The 23,988-nt window shown below is 44.0% G+C and overlaps 1 protein-coding gene across 4 annotated transcripts in view; it reads right to left on the bottom strand.

Annotated features, from left to right (window-relative positions):
• Positions 1-899: 899 nt before the first annotated feature.
• The window catches only part of LOC144107682 (adenosylhomocysteinase-like 1), an 86,861-nt gene continuing 63,772 nt past the window's right edge, over positions 900-23,988 (bottom strand). For all 4 annotated transcript variants that reach the window (XM_077640801.1, XM_077640803.1, XM_077640802.1 and 1 more), the window contains 12 exons: positions 11,952-12,199; positions 11,097-11,168; positions 10,984-11,014; positions 10,164-10,258; positions 8,949-9,125; positions 8,100-8,146; positions 7,720-7,872; positions 7,126-7,291; positions 6,856-6,954; positions 5,259-5,406; positions 2,747-2,867; positions 900-1,169 (listed from right to left, as the gene is read on the bottom strand). In XM_077640801.1, coding sequence (XP_077496927.1) covers positions 1,163-1,169; positions 2,747-2,867; positions 5,259-5,406; positions 6,856-6,954; positions 7,126-7,291; positions 7,720-7,872; positions 8,100-8,146; positions 8,949-9,125; positions 10,164-10,258; positions 10,984-11,014; positions 11,097-11,168; positions 11,952-12,199 — 1,364 coding nt within the window. In that variant the 3' untranslated portion in view covers positions 900-1,162. The remainder of the gene's footprint in view (positions 1,170-2,746; positions 2,868-5,258; positions 5,407-6,855; positions 6,955-7,125; positions 7,292-7,719; positions 7,873-8,099; positions 8,147-8,948; positions 9,126-10,163; positions 10,259-10,983; positions 11,015-11,096; positions 11,169-11,951; positions 12,200-23,988) is intronic.

Genomic DNA, 23,988 nt, shown 5'->3' with positions numbered 1-23,988 from the left:
TAAAAGAAAAATTTATATATTAACTTAAACAACCAGTTACCAAATTAAAAAAAAAAAGAACGGAACTATTATGCCTGCCACATGGTTAGAGTTTAGTGTGCACATTATTACAAGTAAGCATTCAGAAGCTTTCAATAGTTTTAATTATGAGGATCTTTCTATAGCCTCTAGTAATGACAATAGAACTCCCACAATACATCACTGTGTACTAAGTCAGCCTCGTGACTGGGCAGCACTATTCAAATTGCTCACAATTCTCAATAAGAAGCAACCAACGCATGATGGCAAAAACAAGCATGTACCTGATAGTGCAATCAAAACTGTTAATCAAGATTTGCTCAATGAAGAGCAGCTTTCGCAACATTCATTGCCAGGACTTTGATAATAAAAGCAAAATGTCAGATGCTGCATCTGATAATTCCAATCCTGTGCACTGTCGCACTGCAGCACCAAACATGGCAGCTAACAAGCAGAGTGAAATTGGACAGAAATTATTCAGAATTGAAATATTTCGAAAAACAATACAAGGAAGGGAGCAGCCATATTTTGGGGACGAGCCTTCGGAGAGTGGAACAAAAATGTTCAACCCAACGGTCATAAGCCGGACTAACTATCCGCACCAGGCCGGTGCCACTCACTCTAAACACTGTGTAACTGCTAGGATTATCAGCTGCAAGTTAATCTCGCTGTCTTGAACAGGCACTAAGAGAATCTATAGCCTATGTACAAGAGGGAGAAGTGCATCGGTTCACGTATCTCGCTGTCTTGAACAGGCACTAAAGAGAGTCTAGCCTATGTACAATAGAGAAGAAAAGTGTGACTACTGACACCTTTTCCTCCCTTTTCTTCCCTAAATGTACAAGAGGGGAGTAAAAGGGGCGTCAAGCGACACTTTTCTCCCTTTTTCGCTGAAGGTGCAACAAGGAGAGAACAGTGTCAATGCACACTTTCCCCCCTTTCTCCACTGAGCTGTTCCGATATCCCCCGCCCTCTGGATATTCGTTTCTCTTCGCATTCGCTTTTTCAACACATGCGGGTTTCACACTCCATACTGCTGCGGTCAGGTGCGTTCCAAAGCTTCTCTCTCCCTTCCTTGTTCCGGCTGTTGTGCCCACTGGAATGCTCGGCTGTTCCCATGCTCTACTATGTGACGACACTGCAGTTAATACCTGAAAAGCAAGACCACAGAAAATGTATTTGCATGTTCGCAAAAAATTAAGCAACACGATGCCAATTTTTCAAAAAATACCTTAACAGTGTTTTCCCCACACACATAGATCAAGCAATACTGCCAATTTCAACCAGATTTACAGTTGCATCCATTATACAAAATATTCTTTCAATATGCTTACAAAGCACAGTGCGGTATGTTACGGTTCTAATTCAGTGACATACATGGTTCCTTATAATTAAAATGCCACAGTAAACTAGGCTTTATTAATAAAATTTTGCAGAAAGTGTGCACTATAAAAATGGCCAGAAACAAATAATGAAGTAGAAGATGGAACAATGAGACAATCACACCAATGTCGTCACAATGCAAAGTAGTGGCACTCTTATGAGTTGCACATGAATAAGGGTGATGTATGCAGTACAAAGTGTATATGACTTAATTTATGTAGCAACCTGACCTCTGCCACTTATGCGATTAGTTTGCAACCAGTACAGCAGCAAAAAAGCCTGTGCCATCTTGGTTTCAGCTGCCCAGCACAGCTAGGACACAAAAAAAGTAAAAACCACACATAACAGTGCATCTTAAAAGATGAAAATTGCTGAACTTTTTTTGTCATTCACTACTCTCCACAGATTTGTCACTGCCCCCCAAAACCACTCAGAACATCAATACCAAAGAAGAATTCAAGTGTCGAGTAACGCTTAGGTGCTATAGACTGTTGTTGTTATAAACATCAGTAGGAGTGACAGTATGACGGAAAAATTACTGCTTTGCCTTATTTGCAGGAATATGTGAGAGGAAGTTTGGAAACTCGGGAACATTTTAAAAGAAATATTTTGATTATCACATGATATCAAACTATTCAGGTTAACTGCAGTACGACGGAAAAATTACTACTTTGCCTTATTTGCAGGAATATGTGAGAGGAAGTTTGGAAACTCGGGAACATTTTAAAAGAAATATTTTGATTATCACATGATATCAAACTATTCAGGTTAACTGCAGTTAACAGCCCCCAAAAAACACAAGTGGCTACATAAAATACAAAAGCAGCAGATATCTCAACGCTATTTAAAAGGTAACACATCAGATGCGCATGCCAAAATCGAGCGAAGCCAATACTGCAATACTTTAATGCACACAGCTTCTCATGCAGCAGCAGCCACTGACCCACAACTGCTCTGTGTCCCATGTTTCCCAGTCCTATTACTTTCCCTACTGCACCGAATTCTTTCAGTGCCCTTTCTTTCTTAATGACCTTCTCCCTTGCACTTGTGTGCCTCACGTTTTGCCAGCAAGGTCCTTAGAAACCTGGCTTCTCCTAGTAGCTGTCAAGCTTGGTAGCGAAGGTCACTTTAGCGACTTCGAGAAACTCGGGGGGGGGGGGGGGGGGGGGGGGGGGGAGAGGATTCGCACTATATTCATACCTTGCCTCTGAATATAATGTGAGATGCATTTTGAAGCATTATTTGATCTGCCATGCGAAGTTTGGCAGATTCTTTGTTTATAGTTCGCATAAATTAAAATTTTCCGCCGCAGAAGTTAGGGGCCGCAGCAATAGTAAAGTCTCACCTGTAATAGTTGGGCTTGAAAGGCCCAGCCTTGTTGAGGCCCATGTACTTGGCCTGGTCATCAGTCAGCTCAGTCAGATGGGCGTCGAATGTCGGGAGGTGGAGGCTCGCAACGTACTCATCTGTGGGAATAAAGCACATGGAGCAGCACTTTGTGACAAGCTATGATAGAACACCTAGGAAAGCATGCTAATTATAAAAGGGGAAAATGCACAATATACGGATTCAATAGACTAGCCAGCTCCTTAATGTGTCAGACTTTACAAAGGACAGCAAGGTAGTTAAAGCAAGACATGAGCAGTAACTACTCCCTGAAAGCCAAAACGGGTTTACGTCAGAACCCGTCTGATGCTCAGTGTGCCCTGAACTGCTCTGAACCAAACATATCTGCAAATCAGCGTGCGCTGTTCAAATCGCACGCTCAAATTTGGTTTGCTGTACTGACACAGACCGTGATTAGCAAAAGCTAGAAGTGCCAGTATTTTAAAATTGAAAAACAGCGGCAAATGAGACAAGAAAGGCAGTGTGCAGAAGGCATTTGGTACTGTGAGTCCCCAAAAGTTCAGTAAGGTGTGGGTACGGGCTAGTTGGTAATGCATTACGAAAAGGGCGAAAAAAACACACGGACGCAAGAAAGACGAAGGACAAGCGTTTGTCCTTCGTCTTTTTTGCATTCATGTGTTTTTTTTTTTCGCTTTTCGTAATCTAAAAGTTCCTCTCAATGCAGAAAAACATTTGCACAAAGGCATTTTTGCATTTCTAATTTAATGAAAACAGTAAATCCTGCAGCTGATAAGATTTGAAACGACTGATCCAGAATTGCAGAGAACAGGCTTACCAAACGGCCGATTTTTCAATCAGCAGTTTTACAGAAACTAACCATGCAAGACGACTGTCAACATGAAAAGCCCCAGCCTAGGAGGGTGGTTCAAAAAGTATGGTAACAAAACCTCACTTTGATAAAATTTACTACGCATGTCCATGTATTGATACAAAACAGTACTCCACTCGTACACATTACTTTTCAGCAACGAAGCCATATGCTTGTCCAAGTGTATGCACCAGCGACATTCCTAATCATTGATGCTAGCAAAGAAAACAACTGCAAGTCTCTCCTTCACATTGCCAAAAACAGCAAAGAGCCTGAACATCTTTAAATGGCCCAATTGTTCATGGATGATGCTGAGCACACCACAGGCTGGGATGTTAGGTTCTCTAGCAATATCGCTAAGCCGAATAGAAGACGACAATTGCCCTGATTGAGGTGTTTGAATACAGCAAAGATTGTCAACTAGGTGGGTGCGCTCAGCTGATCGGATCGTTCTGCATTTTGAATGGCTGTCCAGCCAGCATGCAGCTCAGTGTAGGTTAAGTGCCATACGCCTGAACAAGCTGACGATGAATTTGTACTCGTAAGGTACGCTTTAGATGCAAAAACCTGATAACACTACACACTTCTCCACTTCATCATGATTTCATGAGTGCAGCCATCTTGTATCTGATAGTGTGAGGGCCTGAAGCAACATAGTATGCAGTATCTAACAGCAATGTGGTAATGCTGTGGACTTTTGCTGTGGTTCTGGTGGGAAATTAAGACAAGCGGAAGAGCATAACACTTTGAGCTGCTGTTACCTTATTTTTTTAATTGCCTTGGTATAACAGTGGTCAGTGACATCAATGAAGAAATGAAGTGTAAGGTGGAACACTAAGCTTTCCAATTCAATACTGAAATACTGCTCTGTCATTTAGAATCCCTGTCAGCTTGTGGACTTGAATTAAAATCAGTTAAAAAGAAAGGCTGTCCATTTATATTATCACTGATTAGGCAGGATTTTGTGATTTTGCACTTTGTTCTGACCCCTGTAATCTGATGCTCAATCAACTTCCGAAAGTCGTCACACTGAATGTTTCAAGTTATCACAAACATCAATTAGCTCTCTCATATTCGAGTCGCTTGACAAATATTTAAATTTTTTAGACAATCATCAAGAAGATACCAAAAACTAAACAATTAACCTTTCAGTACTCGTACTGACTTGCTCAAGTACAGTTTTTTTCGGCACACTATAGAAATTTAGAACTCCCTTCCTGACCCCACTAGTACTAAGACTTTTAAATAATTTTCGCATTCAGCAGTTTGTAGCTCAGATGTTTTTACTGTGTATTTCCTTGTGCTTTCATAGTATCTCATACACTGCTGATTGCTACAGCTTGTTTTTTTTTTTCATTTTTTGTTTCATCCTGCCATAGCCTATCCAAGGCTGCAGTATGTATAAATAAATAAGAGGAAAAAAAGCATGATGGCAATTTTAGATGGTTGACCTGTGTGACACACACAATTCTCATTATTTTCTAATAGACACACTTCTAATAGACATAATGTTAATAGACAAAATGTAATATACATAATGAGTTTCTGATAAGTTTCTAATAGGCTGATGTTAATGCTCCGTAGAAAGTGACGAACGGCAGTAATGAGCAAGAGAGAAGAAAGGAAGCAGTGAGTGGCGCACCCATCTTCTTGGGCAGAAGGTAGACGTCGCTCTTGTAGCGCCCATGAGGGGCGTTGTAGAGCTCGATCAGAGCCAAAGCTTGAGTTGCCGCAGTAATGGACACCACGAACGAGGGGATACTGGAGCAGCTCAAGTTCACCAAACGTCCCTGCACGACGAGTCAATCAGTCAATCTATCTTTCTCACACACACACATAATCTGTCGGTATATGCAGTACCACTTGCGACAGAATGTGTAAGCAAACTGCAACAACTCAAAAGTCACTTCAAACTCGTTGGCAACAAGCATTTTTGTTTTGAATAAACAGAAGTGTAAACTACCTAATATTGAACACAATACAATCCGCTGCATCTACAGGTCACACACCAACAATACATCTTCGAAAGCGTTTAGTCACTGTAATGTCAACCGTTTTGGCAATTTCGCAGCTTTATGGCACCATAAAGCTCTTCATACCCAAAACAGTTTCTGTTATTAGAGACAATCTTTTCTCCAAGAAAATGTTACCTTGCTCACTGCTAGAACATGAAAACGAACGAAATGATCAGATCTGCACTGACTGTGCATGCAGCTAAAACGGTGTCCCCATGCACATGTGGTATCGTCAAGAGAATCACGTCTACACACTCTATATCCCAGAAGACATTTCAAAAGCCTTTTCTCTCATGTTCGATACCATGAACCATAAAACCGATTCTGAAATTTAAAAACAGGGCTCAACTTCAATTTTGATGCCCTTGAACTTCACAATTTAACTCTGTGCACTAAAATCAAAAATATGAAAGTTGATCAGCTAATTTTAGTTAGGTGCATTGTTATTGCCTTCTATCATGTAAATGTCTGCCCTACTGCACAATTAACACTGAATACTTATCATGGCTTTCAAAGAAATATCTGCACCGAACAATTTGAAACAACTGACAGCATCATTGCCATGATGTCAAATGCCTATTCTTTTTATTCAGCCTGCTCAATTCTTTTAATATGGTATAACTACAACTTTAGCTCAAAATGAAAGCTGCTTTCTGTTTCTTGTTTCATATGCAATGTTTTCACAGTAAATTTTGGTGTACTGGCACTAGTGCTGCAATAGAAAAATGTTATTCCAGCCGAGTGAAAACAAGACTGTGAATATGCTTGTCATGCATTGAAAGTGAGAAGCGAAGTAAGTGAAAAATTCGCTCTACTATGTTAAGCACACAAGTTTATGATGATTGAGCGATATTAAACAAAAGACAAAATGTGTTCAACTCTGTCCTCTCTGAAGAGGTGCTTTGCCGTCTACTCAAGATCTTTGTTTCTGTCTTTTCCTGTCTAACAAAACAAAGACCACCACACTGTGATTTCAGAAGTGTCCAGTTTTATTGCTACAAATAGCCTATAAACAACAACACTTTGTAATCCCACTGGAAGAACAACAAATACTTATCAAGCATGGCAGGGCAGTATCGACAGTAGCCGATTTCCATTAACAGCTGTAACAGTGTGAAGTCTCAAGAGCTATGTACTTTACGTTAGAACACTGCACACGTGCTCACATCCAGTGACATTTTTAGCACACTTATATTTTCCAGACGTACTGCAAGACAGGCTCACCTCAGCGAGTAGTACAATGCGTTTTCCGTCTGGCCAAATGATGTGGTCCACCTGGGAACGAACTTTCTCCCAGGTCAGCTCAGGAGTCCGCAGGCTTTGCTGGAGAGCACGAAAAAAATGAAACAACATTAGCGCACTCCTTTCATTCTTTATATTTTGTATTTGATAACCTTTCGGCTTCATCTTTTCCTTCAATCTTAATGGATTCTGCACCTAAACGCTTTAGGAGTTTGCACAAAAAAAAATAGTAGAGAGCAGCAAGATACGTACCACATCGATTTCTGTGTTGGAGTGGCCCATGTTGCAGACAATGCAGCTGTTTTTCATCTTGTCCATGTGTTCTCTCTGGACCACATTCTTGTTGCCGGTGGCAGTGATGAGGATGTCAATGTTGCGAACAACTTCGTTGATCTTGACGACCCGGAAGCCGTCCATGCTGCCACGAGAAAAATTTTTCCTCAAAACTGAGGCTTTCTGCTAAAGTTATCCCAGTCTGTACTAGACCTCACTGCAGTAGGAGGAGAATATTAACCTGCGCTTATTGAATGAGTCCAAATTATGCAATGGTAGTTCGCTCCATTTGCCTAACCTATTCAGATGAATGTGATACTGAGAGACTCTCTAGGCCTGCAACACATCTCAAGTGTATTTTGGCCTTGTGATCTCACAAGGATGGCAGCACTTTGCTGAATTTGAATAAAGGCTAATTGGCCTGCCCTTGTAGCTAGTCAGCGAAGGTAGCATAGCAAGTTGAAGGCTTGCTTGGAAACCTTGATGGAAAAGCAGTCCAGCCAACTATCACTAGCCCTCTCATTTTCAGAGCACAACAAGGGGTCTTGTATTATCTCAGGAAGTTCAACTCACCAGGCTTGCAAGGCACAGATGGGATCGATCTCAGTGACGTACACCACGGCTCCCATGCCCTTCAGGGCTGAACAGCAGCCCTTGCCCACTTCACCATAACCACACACAAGGACCTGCTTGCCGCCAAACATCACGTCAGTCGACCGCTTGAGCCTGCGAGCCAGCAAACAACAGGAAAGCAGCTTAATGGCACCAAATACGCACTGCTACGCATAAACAAATGTCATTCAAAAGGGCTGCAGTACTAAGGGAATTTGCTGTAATATTTACAAGCTTGTCAACATGCATACGTGCAGCTCCCAGAGATGACTGATGCAACCTTCAATCACACTTGAACTTGATTAAAACCACACTTAAGGAAAAACAAAATATGTGCTCACGCATCAAGGATGGATTCCCTGCAGCTGTAGAGGTTGTCAAACTTTGTCTGCACAGAAATGGAAGCAAGAGCAAAACGACATTAGGACACAAAAGGAGTTACACAAATGATACAAACACGACAGCATAACGTACTAATATCAAGACCTGCAGACTTTCTAGATCATGTTTGGTTTTTTGGGGGGGTTTTTATGAGGTTTAATGTCCCAAAGCGACTCGAGACCATGAGAGACACCATAGGGCAAGGCTCCAGATAATTTCAACCACCTTGGGTTCTTCAGCATGCACAGAGATCGCACAGTACACGGGCTTCTACCATTTCGCCTCCGTCGAAACGTGACCACTGCGGCCGGGATCGAACCCGTGTCTTTCGGGTCAGCAGCCGAGGAACTTAACACTGAGCCACTGCAGCGGCTTTTCTACAGTATGTAACAATGCTGATGTTACCACCACCGTTATTTTAAAACTTTCACGTGTTCATACATCGCTTCACAAAAAAGAAAAGCAATTAACACAAACACTAGGCCACTTCACTATTAAATCAGCTGCTTTAAAGCAGTTTCTTAGATACACAAAATGTAGCAGGCAGCATGCAGCATCCACAGTAGCATTAAAAAAAATACACTGATTAGAAGAGATGAAGCAAAAGGTGCCCAATACTAATGAAATTTTTCTACCTGATCGCAAGTGTAACCTTCCAGAGAGAGAACATTAATGCATTCAGGTTATGTCCAAAGTGGTCTGCTTCAAAGTGCTCTAGACTGAAGAAGAAATGGCTAACGGTGAACTTGTGAAAAAGCAGCACACCAGCTGAGGCAGTAAGTAAAGGGCATCACAAATGTTCGCCTTGCCTTTGTGACAGAGTCGTTGACATTCATGGCTGGCACAGTGAGCCTGCCAGACTTGGAGAGCTGGTAGAGGCGGTGGACGCCGGTCACACTCTCCTCGACGATACCCTTGATCATCTTAAACATGGCCGGATATTTCTTGAGCATCAGGTGCGTCGCATCACCGCCATCGTCCAGGATCTGAAGTGTACAGATGAGGGGAAGGGAGAAGGAGAGTTTAAAAATAAAAGTTATCATCAAATCACACCTGGAGCCCTGTGACGATATTGTAAGAGATGCAAGGCATATTAGTAGGTGCCACAAGGCCCTCTTCAAACTATTCCTGCTTTGCCAATATGCCTTATATGCAATAACATTCATAGAGACAACGCAAGGCTGGAAAGGTTAATGAAAGTAAATACTGAGCTTTCGCCTAAGTACAAGCAGCCAGCTATACCATAAAGCTACCAATTTTCTTTGAGTATAAGAAAAGCCAGAATTCACAGCTGATCTCTAAAGTATGAAGTGGGTAATGTTGACATGGGAGACCATTATCATGACTTGAGTGCTGCTCAGTCGATAAAGTAGGAATAGAAATTTGTCAATGTTGCTGTTGCCATTGAACTCCATAAGGTTTCGAAAAATAGCTTATTGGATAATGTGGATCAGCTCATTTTTCTTTGGTGCTGCAACATACAAAGTAGTTCAATGGCTTTAAACAAATTCTGGCAATGCACACACACATGCATGGCACAGTATTAAAATCTTGCATGGTAAAAATCAGTCCTGAAAGTGGCACCTACAAAAAATATTTGATTAAATGAAAAGTATGAAAATATGTTAGTTTTGACAAGAGGTGATTTTGGAATGTATATTTCCCACATAAAAAATGTGCAATGAAAATGCAAGAGAGAGTTTTGAGCTATATTATGTCCTTCAAGATGCTGAACAGCATGTAAAGAGGTGTGGTAGCATGTGCAACATTCAAATATCCCCATGTAGTTCCAGTCAACAACAGTATAATGCATTACTTAAATTCTATAAAAGGTTTTTTACATGTGGATCTGAAGATTTGGTACCTAATTCACCATCAATGCATAGCTCTCACACGGTCAATATGCTCACAACGTATGACTGCGTTATCTTCGCATGGTCATATACCTCACATGCAATTTTGCTATCTACATAACTCTTTAAGCAATGTTTTGCAAGATCTAAAAACAAACTGCAATACAGTACCATGTTTGGCTGCCAGTTTTCTGAATGAACACATCTGTCTATGCACCACCAGAAGTCGTCCTCTGATTCACCCTTCCAGGCAAAAACAGATATGTCTGGAAAAGGAAGAAAAACAGCAGTGGCATGATTCATGAACAGGCCTTCAGCAAGAACAAAAATATCTCTCAGCACAATATCAATCCCAGAGAAAAAAATATATATAAATTGTGGTGTTTAACATTCCAAAGGAACACAGCGGCTATAACGGATGCTGTAGTGGAGGGCTCAGAATTAATTTAGACCACTTGCATTTCTTAACATACGCTGACATCATACAGCACATAGACGTTTTTCTATCTAATTTGCCTTCATCGAAATAATGCACATTTCTGCATACTGCCATGTATCTTGGTGGAGGTGAAACACAAACACACCCATGTACTCAAGAAATGACCACATCTTTGATTTCTTTATGAGCATGTTCTCTTCGTAAGTGAGGAAACAGCCACTCTTATGAAAATTAAAAACTGCATGCATGCTGCACACTATTTACTGAAATCATGTACCTAGGCTTTATATGCAACATGTCTTAACTGTGTAGGTTATGTTGTCAAGAATCATCGATGCCATCATTAGTCATGCACACTGCCAGACACAAGCCTCTCCATAACTTTCAACTATTAATCAGTAAATTTCCTGAGCACGTTGCACAATCTGACCCTCAGCAGCCCTCATTTACTCTTTTCTCTTCGTATCTAGTCCATCCCTCCAAAAACAACATCGCTTTACAGTTTTGCACAATTTTGTTGTGCACCAAACATTGCATAATGTTTTTTCTCACCTGCTTCAGCAAGAGCAGCTGCAACTTCATTCTAAGAAAAGGCAAAAAAGTTGTTATGAAATACAAATTTTCTCGAGTAAGATTTCTATAGGGCACACAATAAATGTACTCACCTGGGTTGAGTAGATGTTGCAAGGAGCCCATCGCACACTTGCTCCAAGTGCAACCAGTGTTTCAATCAGCACCTGCAGACACAGTCAGGGTGGCAAGGCACGGATGACTGATTACGTGCAATCCAGCAAATAAAAACCAAGAACACAACAAAGAATAACAATGCAGAGGTTTTCGTACTGCGAGAAACTTTAAACATGTTGTCACAGAACATGGTGCCCAAGCAGACTAGGCCAGGTCGCTTAGGCTAAAACTGAAAATGCAGTTCTTGTTTCAACTGGAAGACATCTACATGTGCCTAGACAAAAATAAAAAAAACTCATCCATGCAAACATCAGCCAATACACACAATGCCCTCTGCAATAACCTTAAGAGCATTTAATGCCTTCATGAGCCATGCTTAATATCCTTGACATACAAGATTGCACCTGTCCAAGCACTGGCAGCATTTGAACAAACAAAACAGGGTTGGTAGCTAAACTTTCCATAATGCATGCATATGGCATAATGCGCATTAATCAGACTGCAACACCGTTGAAAAGGATGAAGACTTGGGCTAGTTCACACATGGTTGCACGAAACCAAACCAGCAAAGCAATGCAGTTGAACAGTTTTTAGAACCCCCCCCACCCACAAGACATTGGTAGACTTTCAAATGAATGCTTAAAGATCAGCAATGTCCAGTATTTTTCTGTTCTACTGTGAGTGTTCCTTCACTAGTTTTGCTCTCTGTGTGTGATATGGGTAGGAGCCTGGTGGAATAAGATACCACTGAGGAGTTTAACACATCCTTGAAAGCGAAAAAAAAACTAATCAAAGAACAGCGGCACAGACTATGGTAATGATGTCCTACTCACGGCTGTCTGTGCATTGATGTGTGTGCAGCCAACGATCTTGGCACCCTGCAGTGGCTTGTCCTGCTCAGCACGCTTACGCAATGCCATGATACCAGGCATCTCCTGCTCAGCGATCTCGATCTCACGCCGCCCGAACGCCGCCTGGCTGATGTTCTTGACGCAGAATTCGCTGAAGCCCTTGGAGTTCTTCTGGACCTTCTCGCGGGGCGACACGCCTTCATCGTCCGAGCTTGTGTCTGTGTACGAGGCTGCATAAGGAAGAAATGCCAGAGAAGTCATCAGCATAGCTCTCATGACTGCTTACTCGCCACAATTATACAGTAAGAGAAATTTTTACTTGTGTCGAAAAAAAGCTAAGCTTAGGTTAGTTTGAACGATGTGAAAATGGTCCGAAAAGCTTATGTTTGATAAGGGGACCAACCCAGTGCTGTCAAAGTGGCCTTGTCCCCTTAGGTGGGTCAATATTAAATGGTTAGCATCATGGCATCTGGCATACAAAATGTCAATGAGGTAACAATGTCAGCCACTCTTTAAAGAAGTTTCTGAATTGTCACAGTCCTGGGCATTGCTGGAGGCAAGTACTGGACTTGCAGAATACTACAGGACAAAAACATGCACTGCAAAAAACAATTGGTCAGCTAACGTGCTCGCCGAGCGACAACTGTGGAGAAAAAAAACTGCCTCTGCTAGTTTTACTAAAAATCATTTATACAAATTATGAATGCAATGCAACATTGCTTTACCATATGTACACATGGAAATTAAAAGGAAAAAAGTAAACCTCATCTTAAGTCAAATAGCAAGGGCAGACCAATTTGTTTTTGCACTTATGACATTCGTTTGAACCTAAATATGGGGCAAAATCTCCACATAGTTTGCAATTCAACACACCCTTCTTTGCCATGCCACCTTTGTGCAAAGACAATAAAACTGTGTTGTGTTGGGTTTAATGGCACATAAGCGACTAAGGCTATCATGCGCCAAGCTCAAGGTATAAAGAATTGTTTTCTGGAGATTTTTAAAAAGATAAAAATTGGCGGTGTGGAAAGCTGAAAAAGTTATTTCCTTCTACCTAGTATTGAGATGAAAACAATATTGATAAATAGCTATTATTAAATGTTTCAAAGGAGTTCGTGTAACCTCATCAGTCGTCCTTGGCTGTGCAAGGACTAGAGGCCCCCAACCGATCAATACAAAACTTCAGCCCTTTTCGCCGGGATGAGAAAGTGGCTGAGGTGCATTGGCGAAGCACTGGGTCATGTTTTACATCTTTTAAGAACACCAACTTCTGTTAAAAATCTAAAAACGCAGGACATGTCGACAATTGCATTTTCACCTAAGAGCAGTGCTGGGTGAAAAGGGATATATTGGTTACAGAATGGAGAAAAGGGACAATAAAACTGACACGACAGTTCATTCAGAACGTACAGCGCAATTGCAAGTAAGCACTACAACATTGCCTGAAAGAAGACAGGCCTTTCAGCTACAGCAAGCAACACGCATGCCAGCTTAATTCTGCCTCGCTCGCTAAGGCAGAGTAATGTGCATGCTACACAAAATTTCGTGCAACTCATGCAGAGATCTGTAAGACACAGGTGAACAGGGGTGCGCGAAGCTCCCTTCGACGCATGCACCTACGGCGTTTCACCGCGACCGCGACGAAGGCAGTGAAGGTGCCCGGCAGAGGACGTACTCTGACTTCCTCCGGACGCGGGCCGGTCTTCGAACCTCTGCGAAATATCAGTCTTCACCACCGCGAAGTCGCGTTTCGGCGAATACCTGCAGCTCGACTCTCCCTTCATGACGGTGCCTTGGAACGGCAGGCAACGCTGTTGTTGTTCCCTTCTTCTTCTTCCTCTACCGCGCCCCCTCAAGACGCGGCCGGCACTGCTTGCGACTGCAGCGCCACAGACGGGACCGACATAGACTAGTATAAGTCGAGACGTGTATTACAATGCTATCCTTGTCTTTTGCCCGTGAGGGTGCAGTGCACCAGCGTCTGGGTAATGTTGGAAAGTGCGCTGGCTCGATTACCAGCGATGCCACTTTCTTCCTCTTCTCATTCTTTTCTTTTTCTGCTTTCAGTGGCGCCGCCCCAGAGAAGAAAAAGACCTGCGAACGGCTCGTGCGACGGGTTGTGCTTGAATACTATCTCCGCTATCATCATTAGTCGACAAAACGATTTCAAAAAGCCACCACAGTGAGCAATTTTCGTTCAATGAGGTCGAAATGAACATAAGCCACTTGCTTGTGTGTATATATATAACCACCTTCATGTGTTATGTCGCTGATTAACCTCAGTCATGCCACCAGTAGAGGAACGCTGTGGTTGCACGGGAAACAGCGTCGCTTCAACAGCACTAATGCATTACTTCGCAATTTCGAGCGGTGCGAAAGATTCAAAGCACCGCTCATAACACCACCTGTATTTTTTTTTGCGTTCTCTTTGCCTTATGTTCTCCAAAAATCTCTGTTCTCATGCTGCGGAAAGTAGACGATGGAGGCACTTCATTACCGAAACACTTTTCCCCTACCTCAGCGCCCCGCTAACGTGACCAGATTATTCCGCAGAAATGGACAGCCCCGTGCGAATGGCCGGCGTTCAGCCAACGATCACTCATAACAGCCAGCGGAAAATCGAATGTAAGATAACTAAGAGCACACCCTTTAGAAATGCTGTGAGCAAGAATTACCCCCCCCCCCCCCCCCCCGCCCCCGAAAAAAAAAAACCACCACCCTTTATTTTTTACCGCTCGTTTTTACTTCTACTTCTAACCCCTGTAAAGGATACTTTGCCTGGTACAGACATGTCGCGAGGAAAAGCTAATGACTTTCCTGGCGGGCGAGCCTCTGGCATATTACCATCTTTTCAGACATTCGACTAACGACGTAGTTGAGACCATCCGGCAGTAAACCTATTCGCAAATAAAACGGGTCACTATCTGATCACGGCAGCTGCCGTTATCACGAACGCAAACGATCCAATTGCAGCCGAGACGCAGCATACATGTGTGCAGCAGTAAAGCGGAAACGCAGTAAAGGGACAGCCAATAAAGGGACGACAGTATCAACCTACCCCATAGAATAAACAAAACGCTGCTGTTTAAGTGTGTCTGTGGTACTGCGCGTGTGTTCATACATGTTGCCTATATGTGCTGTTCATGTATATGTATATATAGTAAATATAGCATGTTGTATGTAGCATACATATGCTATACATGCTATACTACAATATAGTGCTCGAATGCCAGCAAGCACAAGCAACAACAAACGGATACACACTCAATTAGTGAGGTCAATGGAAAGCAATGCATCTTGCTTCCACCGGCACGGAACAACACTGGGATGATGTCTCGCGCCAATACAAATTGGATCACGACGGTGGTGCCTCGCTGCAATTGCAATCAATTCTCTTGGGTGGTCGAGGGACTCCGGCTCGGCGATAACTCGAGGTCGCGTCGAGTACGAAAACACGACGACGAGGCGAACCAAATACGGGTTTTAACCGCCGCTGCGTCCATCCACAGAAACGAAGGAGCAACAGCTCCTGAATAGGAAAGGAAGTACAAGGCACTTAGTTCAGACCACTTCGCCGAGTTTATGAAACTAAGCAGGGACGCCTTGGTGACGTCACAGCTTAACGAAGTGGAAATCTATTGAGGACTGTGAGTTCGCACAATGGTGCAGTACACCGACCGTTGACGAACCATCTATGGCTGGGAAGGCAAACATAGCTGAAAATCATTTGCGGATTTCGTAGGGACGAATACACTGACTCTTGTGGTTTCTGAAGAGGGACAGAATTCAGAGAGCAAAGACTGGGGCGAACAACGTATTCAAAACAAATCTAGCTCATAACACGTGAACATGCTATTAGTTTGAACGCACCCCAGGTAGATATTCCGCATCCTAATACACAGGTATGTGCATGAGAGAATGTATTTAACTTTACGGTTTCTTTTTAAGACAGCTGCGAGGACAACTAATTGTGATCTTTTATTTATTTTTTCACTTTGAATTTTGTTACTCGTGCGTAAGATGACCTGGGAAAACAATTTATCGAGAAAAAAAAGCAAAATAAAACAAGACACCAAGAGATTAGAGTGCAGATCAAACACCACCCACGCGATGGGGAGAACAATAGACCGGCTTTGTCACAGCTCCGCTGATCCACGTGACCGTCTCCTACGTCATACACCCACGAATGACGTCACGCGCCGTTCTCCGGCCCAAATCGAAGTCGAGCCTTTGCTAGAGAGCAGAAATTTAGTCGCACCAAATTACTCCGGGGAGCACGCTGGCGAATTATGCGCTGCATAAAACGCGCAAACCTCCTGAACAATTGTACCGGCGCCACTTAAGATTGTTCCACTGCCCCCCCCCCCCCCCCCCTCTCGTTTCACCGCCTACTGGAACACTACACTATACTGCTGCTCCTTAACTCTGGGTAAAGAAAAAGAAAGGTTTAAGGCACTACATAATAGTTCTTTAAAGCTTTTGCCGCAGCATGGCACAAAGAACAGCTGCCCGCCATCCAGGATCCAGATAGTAACAGCATGAAGGCGACCCATACTGTTCTCGTGATTGCGCGAAAAAAGAAAAACCAATTACAGTATCCTCAACCAAGCAGAGAGGGGCTTGCGCGAGTAATTAAACCAGCCTTGCTTTTTATTCTACATTCGCAGAGGTGCCTTAATGGCACTCGACATCAGATATGGAGGAAAAAAGAAACCCGATTTGGTGCCACAGCCTGGCCCAAAAAATTACCCTCGACAGTGTTTTCGATGGTTTTCTTCCTCTTTGTGTTTTATTTTCAGGGCGAATTTCGCGCCAAATTACGCGCTTAGATTTTTTTTTTCAATGCTTTCTTTCGCGATTCTGAATCGACGTTGTTCCACTGCGACCAACAACACGAAGCATAAAAGCAGCGACATAACAGTGGAATTATGCGAGCACAGTTTATTTTGTTTTGTAATTCTTTTTTATTCCTCTTCTGCATGCTTCCAAGGCATCCTTTCACACAGGCACTCGCGCCCGGGCTTATTATGCGCCGACGAACATTAATTAGGAAAAACGTGCACAGAAAAGCATAGCAATACTAGTTATTGTGGAGTCCTTGAGAGGTCGCTCCTTTCCAAGACGCCGACGAGAAAAATGGAATTTCATCCCTGTGCCCACTTTTTTTTTCCGCTCCCTTCAGTTTCACTGAGCGTTATGAACCATTTTTTTACAGGCACTCATTACTGAGATTAGGTGCTCTTAATGGTTTTTTTCTCCTAAATTTGTGACCCTCGGATCGCATGCACCGTTAATATCGCTCTAGAACTTAGCACTAATCGTCCGCGTAAGCGAAGGGGGCGGACGGAAAGGGAGGGGGGGGGGGGGGTTCTTTAACAAATATCCAGAGAAAAAAGGCAGAAAGGATAATGAGCAAAGAAGGCTAAAGTGTTCACGCCTTGGCTTTGTAGGAAAAGTATAAAGAGTTTAAAGGCGTCGCTTTCATATGAGAAGATAACGCCCCCCGCGTTTAAAACAAAAACAAGCAAACCGGGGTGTCTCTTACGGCGCTGGACCGGTGGCCGCCCACGACGACAAAACGTTAAACTTGAGCGAAAAAGAAGTCTCAAAACTGAACCTTAAAAAGAGGAAAATATTTTTTATGTAAGTAGTCCAGCTGCTCAAGAGTTATAACATATCGCTAGGGATAACAAAGGTCTAACGTTTTCTTTTTAAATTTTTCTTTGTTTTGGAGCAAATATACAACTAATATTTGCGATAATTACCGAAGGAAAAAATTATACCGAGCATTATCTACAATTTTCTTTTAGTGTGTGCGTGCAAGTCAGACGTCAGAAAATTGAACAGATATACGCCACAGCAATTTGAAGAAATAATCTTAGAGTGCAAAGAGATATAGCAATGTCTGGGACGTATTGATAATGCGGGCGACGCGAAGTTTACCACCTACATCCGAAATGCACTGAAAGTCAGTTTATTATTCTTTAAAAAAAAAAAAAACGGGCAAGCTTAGCAAAAGTGCGTCTTGAACTCAAAACAGCCTCCCTGCCAGCATTCCATAAAGTGTTTTTCGTATTTCGTTCCACAAAGTGTTGACCTGATTTGAATAACCAATGACATGTTTTTCTCTGAAGTATATTTTTCTGTTGCTTTTTTGTTGTCATTTTTTTTAGTACGCTTCATTTCCTCATTGTCTTTTCTGATTTTTGTGTATGTATGTTGCCTGCTGCCCTGCAATGTAGGGGCCGAGGGGCATGTCAAGCCACAATTTCTGGCTTTTTTTCCCTCGACCCTCACCATGTATACATGGGAAATAAATTGAATTGAATTTCTCTACCGCCAAGCCAACAGCGTAATGTAATCATTTTCCTACCAGCCCTTCTCTAAAGCGGACCGCGAAGCAACGGCAGCGAAGGAGATCTACCCAGTGAGAGAAGCGGGAACAAGGGCCGTCATTCCACGCCACGAGGCAGGGCGCCCAAGGACGAACACGAGTAGGACACGGCGACCCGCAGCGCGAAGCAATCAATGCCACCGAGAGAGAGAGAGTGGCAGAGAGGAAGGGCATACACCATATCCTCCTGCCGGTACAGGAGCGTGTCCGACAAGCGGGACACAGTGTGTCTGTCCGCTCTCCATCCTCCTCTGCTCGACCATGCAGTGGAGGTTGGTGGAGGGGGTGGACAACTGCTGCTAGCCAGTATGAAGTGGGACAGCCCCGGAAATACGGGGTGGAGGCGGGGCGTGTCGCGCCCGCTTTCTGTGCCAGTTAATGACCGACCGGCGGCTAATGATCGATCAGCGTTCTCCAGTCTATATACGCCAGTGCCCCCCCTCTCGACCCACTAGCTGCTGCCTAGGCACGCGGAAGCAACGGCCGGCACGCCATGAATGCGGACTTCCGATGCGTTAGTGCCCTAGCAAAGACATAAAGCACGGTGCCCTTACAAAAATGGTCTACAGACAGTCTATAGACATCTAATAGACTGTTGCCTTCGTATAGATATTTCTTTTTGTCTATTCGTAGTCTATAGACTTCTTATAGACTCTGTTGCCTTCATATAGATATTTATTTTTGTCTATTCATAGTCTATAGACTCTATAGACAAAAGCCTACTAAATGTGTGCGGCCATACATCTATATATTGTCTATAGACTGTCTATAGGATTTGTATTGCCTATAGGCTGTTCTCTAAGGTTTGTCTATAGAGGGGCTATAAACTTTATAGACAGAAATCTATAGACTGTCTAAAGAAATTTCTGTAAGGGTGGCTACTAACTGCTGCCACCACTGCTGCAATTACGATCAAATCAAGGCGATCTTTAGTACACAAGTAGTGCGAAACATAATACACGTAGCAAAGGCGGGAGGCTCTGCGAAGCACGAGCGTCTCTAGCGCCTGAAATGAAGATGAGAAGTGACTCGACGCTGCGAGGTTCGTGATAGTTGTGGGGGGAGACTCTGGCCGCCCACATTGTCAACGTTCTCATTAAAACCACGTGACGTACAGCGCCCTGTTGGATTGTCCCTATTGCATATAGAATATCCGAAGCGATATCCATGTGGAGACAGCCCGATACAAGGCACAGTGCATCAGACAGTCGCGGTATGCGACGCTCAGAAAGCATGTGCAATAGGCGCAACTGAAAGCACAGCTCATGGCCCCGTAATCAAAGAATATTAAGGGCCCTAAACAACTCTTCGCTGAGTGAGGAAGGATAAAAAGAAAAGACAATGGCTAAATAATAATAATCGAGGTCACTTCCTGAATGACCTTTAAGGCCGTAAGCCGCTTTGCGCGCTTTAGTTTCCAGTGTTATATCCTACGGGAGATCGAAGTGTCGTGGTTACGGTGTGCTGACTCAAATTACAGGGCGTGTCCATTGCTCTTCGTCCGAACTTTAAACGGCTTTTGTTTCGAAGACCATCGGGACAGTTTTTTCAGTGTCCTCTGTTTTCCAGCTCATTCTTGTAGAAAGCGTTATGGAAGCGTACGCACATAACTAAAAAAGAAGACACCCACAGAGCGTCTATAGGTGGCTAGGTGCACACATATATGTCGACCACGCTTGCGACATTCGACGCGTTGAAATGCAACAAAAAAAGATAAACAGGAAAAAAACAAAACCACACATACGCCGAGAAACGAGCAATAGAGCGCTTTTTTCACCTTCGTTGGAATGCAGCACTCCTTTTCACAAACGACGCCCTGCGGGACGAAGTACGGAGCCAAAGCGCGTCTCCCCGTGAATTCCAGTCCGCGGAGAGAACAGTAGCGAATGTCAGGGACAGAATTCGGCGTAACACCAAAGGCGCGGAAGGATACAAACAAGTATAGAGCGAGGTCTAAAAAGAGAGAGAGAGGAGTCACGTCCAAACCGGCCCGCGCACGTACAGTTTGAAACCGTGAACGGTCCCGGCGCCAATGCGAGCGACGTCTGTAGCCGAGGCGCGCTTCTTTTCGCACATACGTTCTACTTTCTCGATTTATCGGAGTAGGTACTTTTTGATTGTTCGCGCAGATGCTGGGGAAAAAAAAGGAGATGGCGGCAAAACCGCGGCTCTTCCTATCGGTAGGGACGACCGACGCAGCGGGCTGAATTCGAATCGCCGCTTGGCTCAATCACATTTCAGTCTGAAGAAATCGAATTCGCACTACAGCGTCGCCCGAAGGCCTCGATAAGATACGACCCCCCCCCCCTCCCCCCTTTTTTTCTTTTTAAACGAATACAAGCAAAGAAATAGCCCCGTCTAAAGGAGGGAGCACGAGGTACATAAGTTCGGATTCGTTTCCGAACACCGAACATTTGAGGGCCCAGATGTATGCATTCCAGCTCAGTATAAAATGTGTTCCGGGAGAGAGATTGTAGAAGTGCTTGGATGACTTATCACAGCGCGCTGCACGGAACTAAGTAAGGAAGAAAGAACGAACAATGGAATAAAGAAGGAAGAAAGCGAGAGAAAATACAGTGGAGAGCAACTGACATATTGAGAAAAATGGCAAAAGGAGGCAGTGTAAAAGGAACCAAAGCGAAATACGAAATGAGAAGTGCGTTCTCCTGTGATTCCTGAAATGAAAAGAGAAACAGGAAGAAATTAAATAGGGAAAGCGAAATAGGAAGAAAGTAAAGGAGAATAACGGGATAAGCGACAGGATCAAAATAGCAGTAAACAAGGAGGAAGAAAATACGTGGTAAGTAACGAAGCAAAAATAAAGCAGTGAAAAATAAACCGACAAAAGACGGAAACGCCAGGCCAGGAAAGGAATAAGTAGAGAAGAAAACGAACGACACAAAGGGAGATATGCCAACCCGAGAGAACGAAAGGAAAGGAGAAGGAATCGAGGCCAATATCGTACGGCGTTCGGGAGGAAATCGGCAACGATTTAAGGCAAAGGCTTCGCCCGCGCCCCACTACAGTACAGCCAATACTGGCTCGAAAGGAGCTCTCAAGAACAGACAGCAGCGGAGAAAATAAGCACTCGCGAGTTTCCGGAACGCCACTTCTGCCCATGTCCATTTGCGGATCCCTCCATTTCAGCCTGCAGCCTGCAAAGCCCTCACGGGACGTCGTGGAAATGCTAACGAGGTTCCCGAGGCGTGAGTCCGTACTTCGCGAAGTCGAGAAGCTGACGTCGAAAAGCCGTCTTGTTCGGGCTTTGCGCTATCGGTGCGCTCTCTATACAAGGAGAGACAGCGAGCAAATGGGAGCTCTCCTATACCCCGTGTCCGCTGTCCTTCCAAGACACGGCGATTGCGAAACAATGGGGCCGCGTTTTAGTCGCATCCCATTTGATCTCTTGCTCAGTTTGGTAGCGAAGCTTTTTCTTCCGCTGGTGGCACAGTGCGTTCCAAGACGGCCCGGGTGCCTGCAGAAGTCGTTCGTTCTTGAGACAACTTGCATGTCGTTTTGTGACAGCTTTCCTTTCCGTAAGTCGCTGCAGTACTTTGCGGCAGTAAGTTTCTGTTCATTTCATTTTACACTGTTAGTTTGTTAGCTAGTTAATTTGCTTACTTCGCTTGTTTGTTTATTAACGTGCTCGGTCGGTCGGTCTGTCTGTGTCTGTCGTCTGTCACCTGTCGTCCGTCTGTCTCCCTTCGAGAGTCCGGTTTGTATCTACGTTTGTAAACAATAATTTAAACCAGCAGTCGCATTGCCGCAAAAGAAACGAAACAAGAACAAGAGAACTTAAATGCCAACACAAAACCACGAATATATCAGCTCTTCGAGGTTGATCAAAACTTCTGAAGAAAATCTTCGCGCTTCCGAAGGGAAATTGACTGGCGCTAGTATTGAGCTTCCCCTGGCTAAGATCTCATTTCGCTGATCGTGTTTCATTTCTTGCCGATAGTACAAGTTGAGCCCAGCCTTCCCTCAGGCCTTTTCTAGTTAGCACGCCAGCCAAGGAGAAAGGAAACACTACATAAGTCTAAATATAGCACCTGCAAAAAAAAATAACATTTATAATACACAATATTGCCTCCGCCACCGATCACTGGCAGGAGCCTCGAACGTGACTAACTCAACTCCGAGTGTGATGCGGGCAGAAGCGAAGCGAGCAATCTTCCCCCCCAGGGACTACAAGCTACACAAACCGAAGCAGCCGAGCAGTGCGAAGTTTCCCCGCCTCTTCACAACCACCGCGAGTCTCCTCGGAACAGACACTTCTCGTCCGAGACAAGTTAGCTCGGCCGCAGAGAACCAATCCTGATCACCGAGGAACAAAAGGAAACAAAAAACAAGCTACATCTGGATCTATACATACAGGAATCGAACAAAATAAATGAATGAGCTGGATCCGGGCTATACGAGATGGTGTAGTCTTGTTCTCTTATGTTCCCGGTGTTCCAGAGTATTCGGCACTCCTGTTACAGACCAATACACTCCTATAGACATTCTTATTTTTCGATCTCCCGCGTGTTTGGCACAGTTCCGGACGCACACCCGTGCACTCTATCAGAAATTCAGTGTAGCCTTACCGCGAATTCAGTGCAGCGCCGCGGAGTCTCAAGTTCCACACTATCAGAAAATCAGTGTAGTTTTACCATTGAATTCAATGCAACGCCGTGGAGTTTCAAGTTCCATCCCATCAGAAATTCAGTGTAGCCTTACCATGGAATTCAGTGCAGCGCTGCAGTGTCTCAAGTTATTATCTCTCGATAAAAGAACGCGGGGGCCTCACGTTCGAAAAAAGCACTGCCACGTTGTATTGTTATACAACTCGATCAGTATAGCGTTTAGAACTGGGATCGTTGGCTATCTTCATTTTCTTGCATCCATGCGCTTTAAACAGAAACTTCGGCACAATTGAGGGCAAAACGGCACGGGAGAGTGATGCTGAATTCTTTCAGAAACGCAAAGCTGCAAAAATATACAACTCGGTATACAGTGTATTTTTAGTCTCCAGAAACGCTTTGTAGTAATACATTACTGAATATCTGTGACACAGAACAATCCAATGGCAAACCAATAGGCTCCATTGAAAAATACTGGTACCATTCCGCGCAACTCTGTCGCAGGTAAGGAATGCCGTCGAGTAACTTTTCGCGCCTCTTTTGTCGAATATACCACTGCACGTAAGTAGGACTCACTACGAACGCCTATAAGCATGTGGCTCCGGCAAAAGGTAATAGAAAAAAATGCAGTACGTGTATTTGTGGTACTACTGGGACCCGCAGTTCGTTACTGGCTTCGGGCCGCCACTGGTATGGCAGAAAACAGCAGCGGATGGTCAAGAAGCTTTGCGCGCTGTGGCATTGCAGGCAGTGTGCCAGTTACTTTTCCCTCGGGAAAATCCTCACCGTGAGATGGCAGCACGTGCACACGCAGCACTTTGCCCAGAGCCGGCTACACGTCAGAGATGGCGGCCGTGACGTGCTTGTTAGCCACCCTGGTGCGCTTGCCCGTCAGATAAGCTGTTGTGTCCCTGTGCCGCTAATAATTGGGGAACGATGTCTCTGGCAGCCAAACGCCAAGCAATGTTATGCTTTGCTTGTTTTTTATTTCGAACTGTTGCCG

This window comes from Amblyomma americanum, chromosome 10 (assembly GCF_052857255.1).
Source record: "Amblyomma americanum isolate KBUSLIRL-KWMA chromosome 10, ASM5285725v1, whole genome shotgun sequence".
Classification (NCBI taxonomy): domain Eukaryota; kingdom Metazoa; phylum Arthropoda; class Arachnida; order Ixodida; family Ixodidae; genus Amblyomma; species Amblyomma americanum.
Note: the sequence above shows the minus strand (reverse complement) of the source record. Positions and strands in the feature narration are given on the sequence as shown.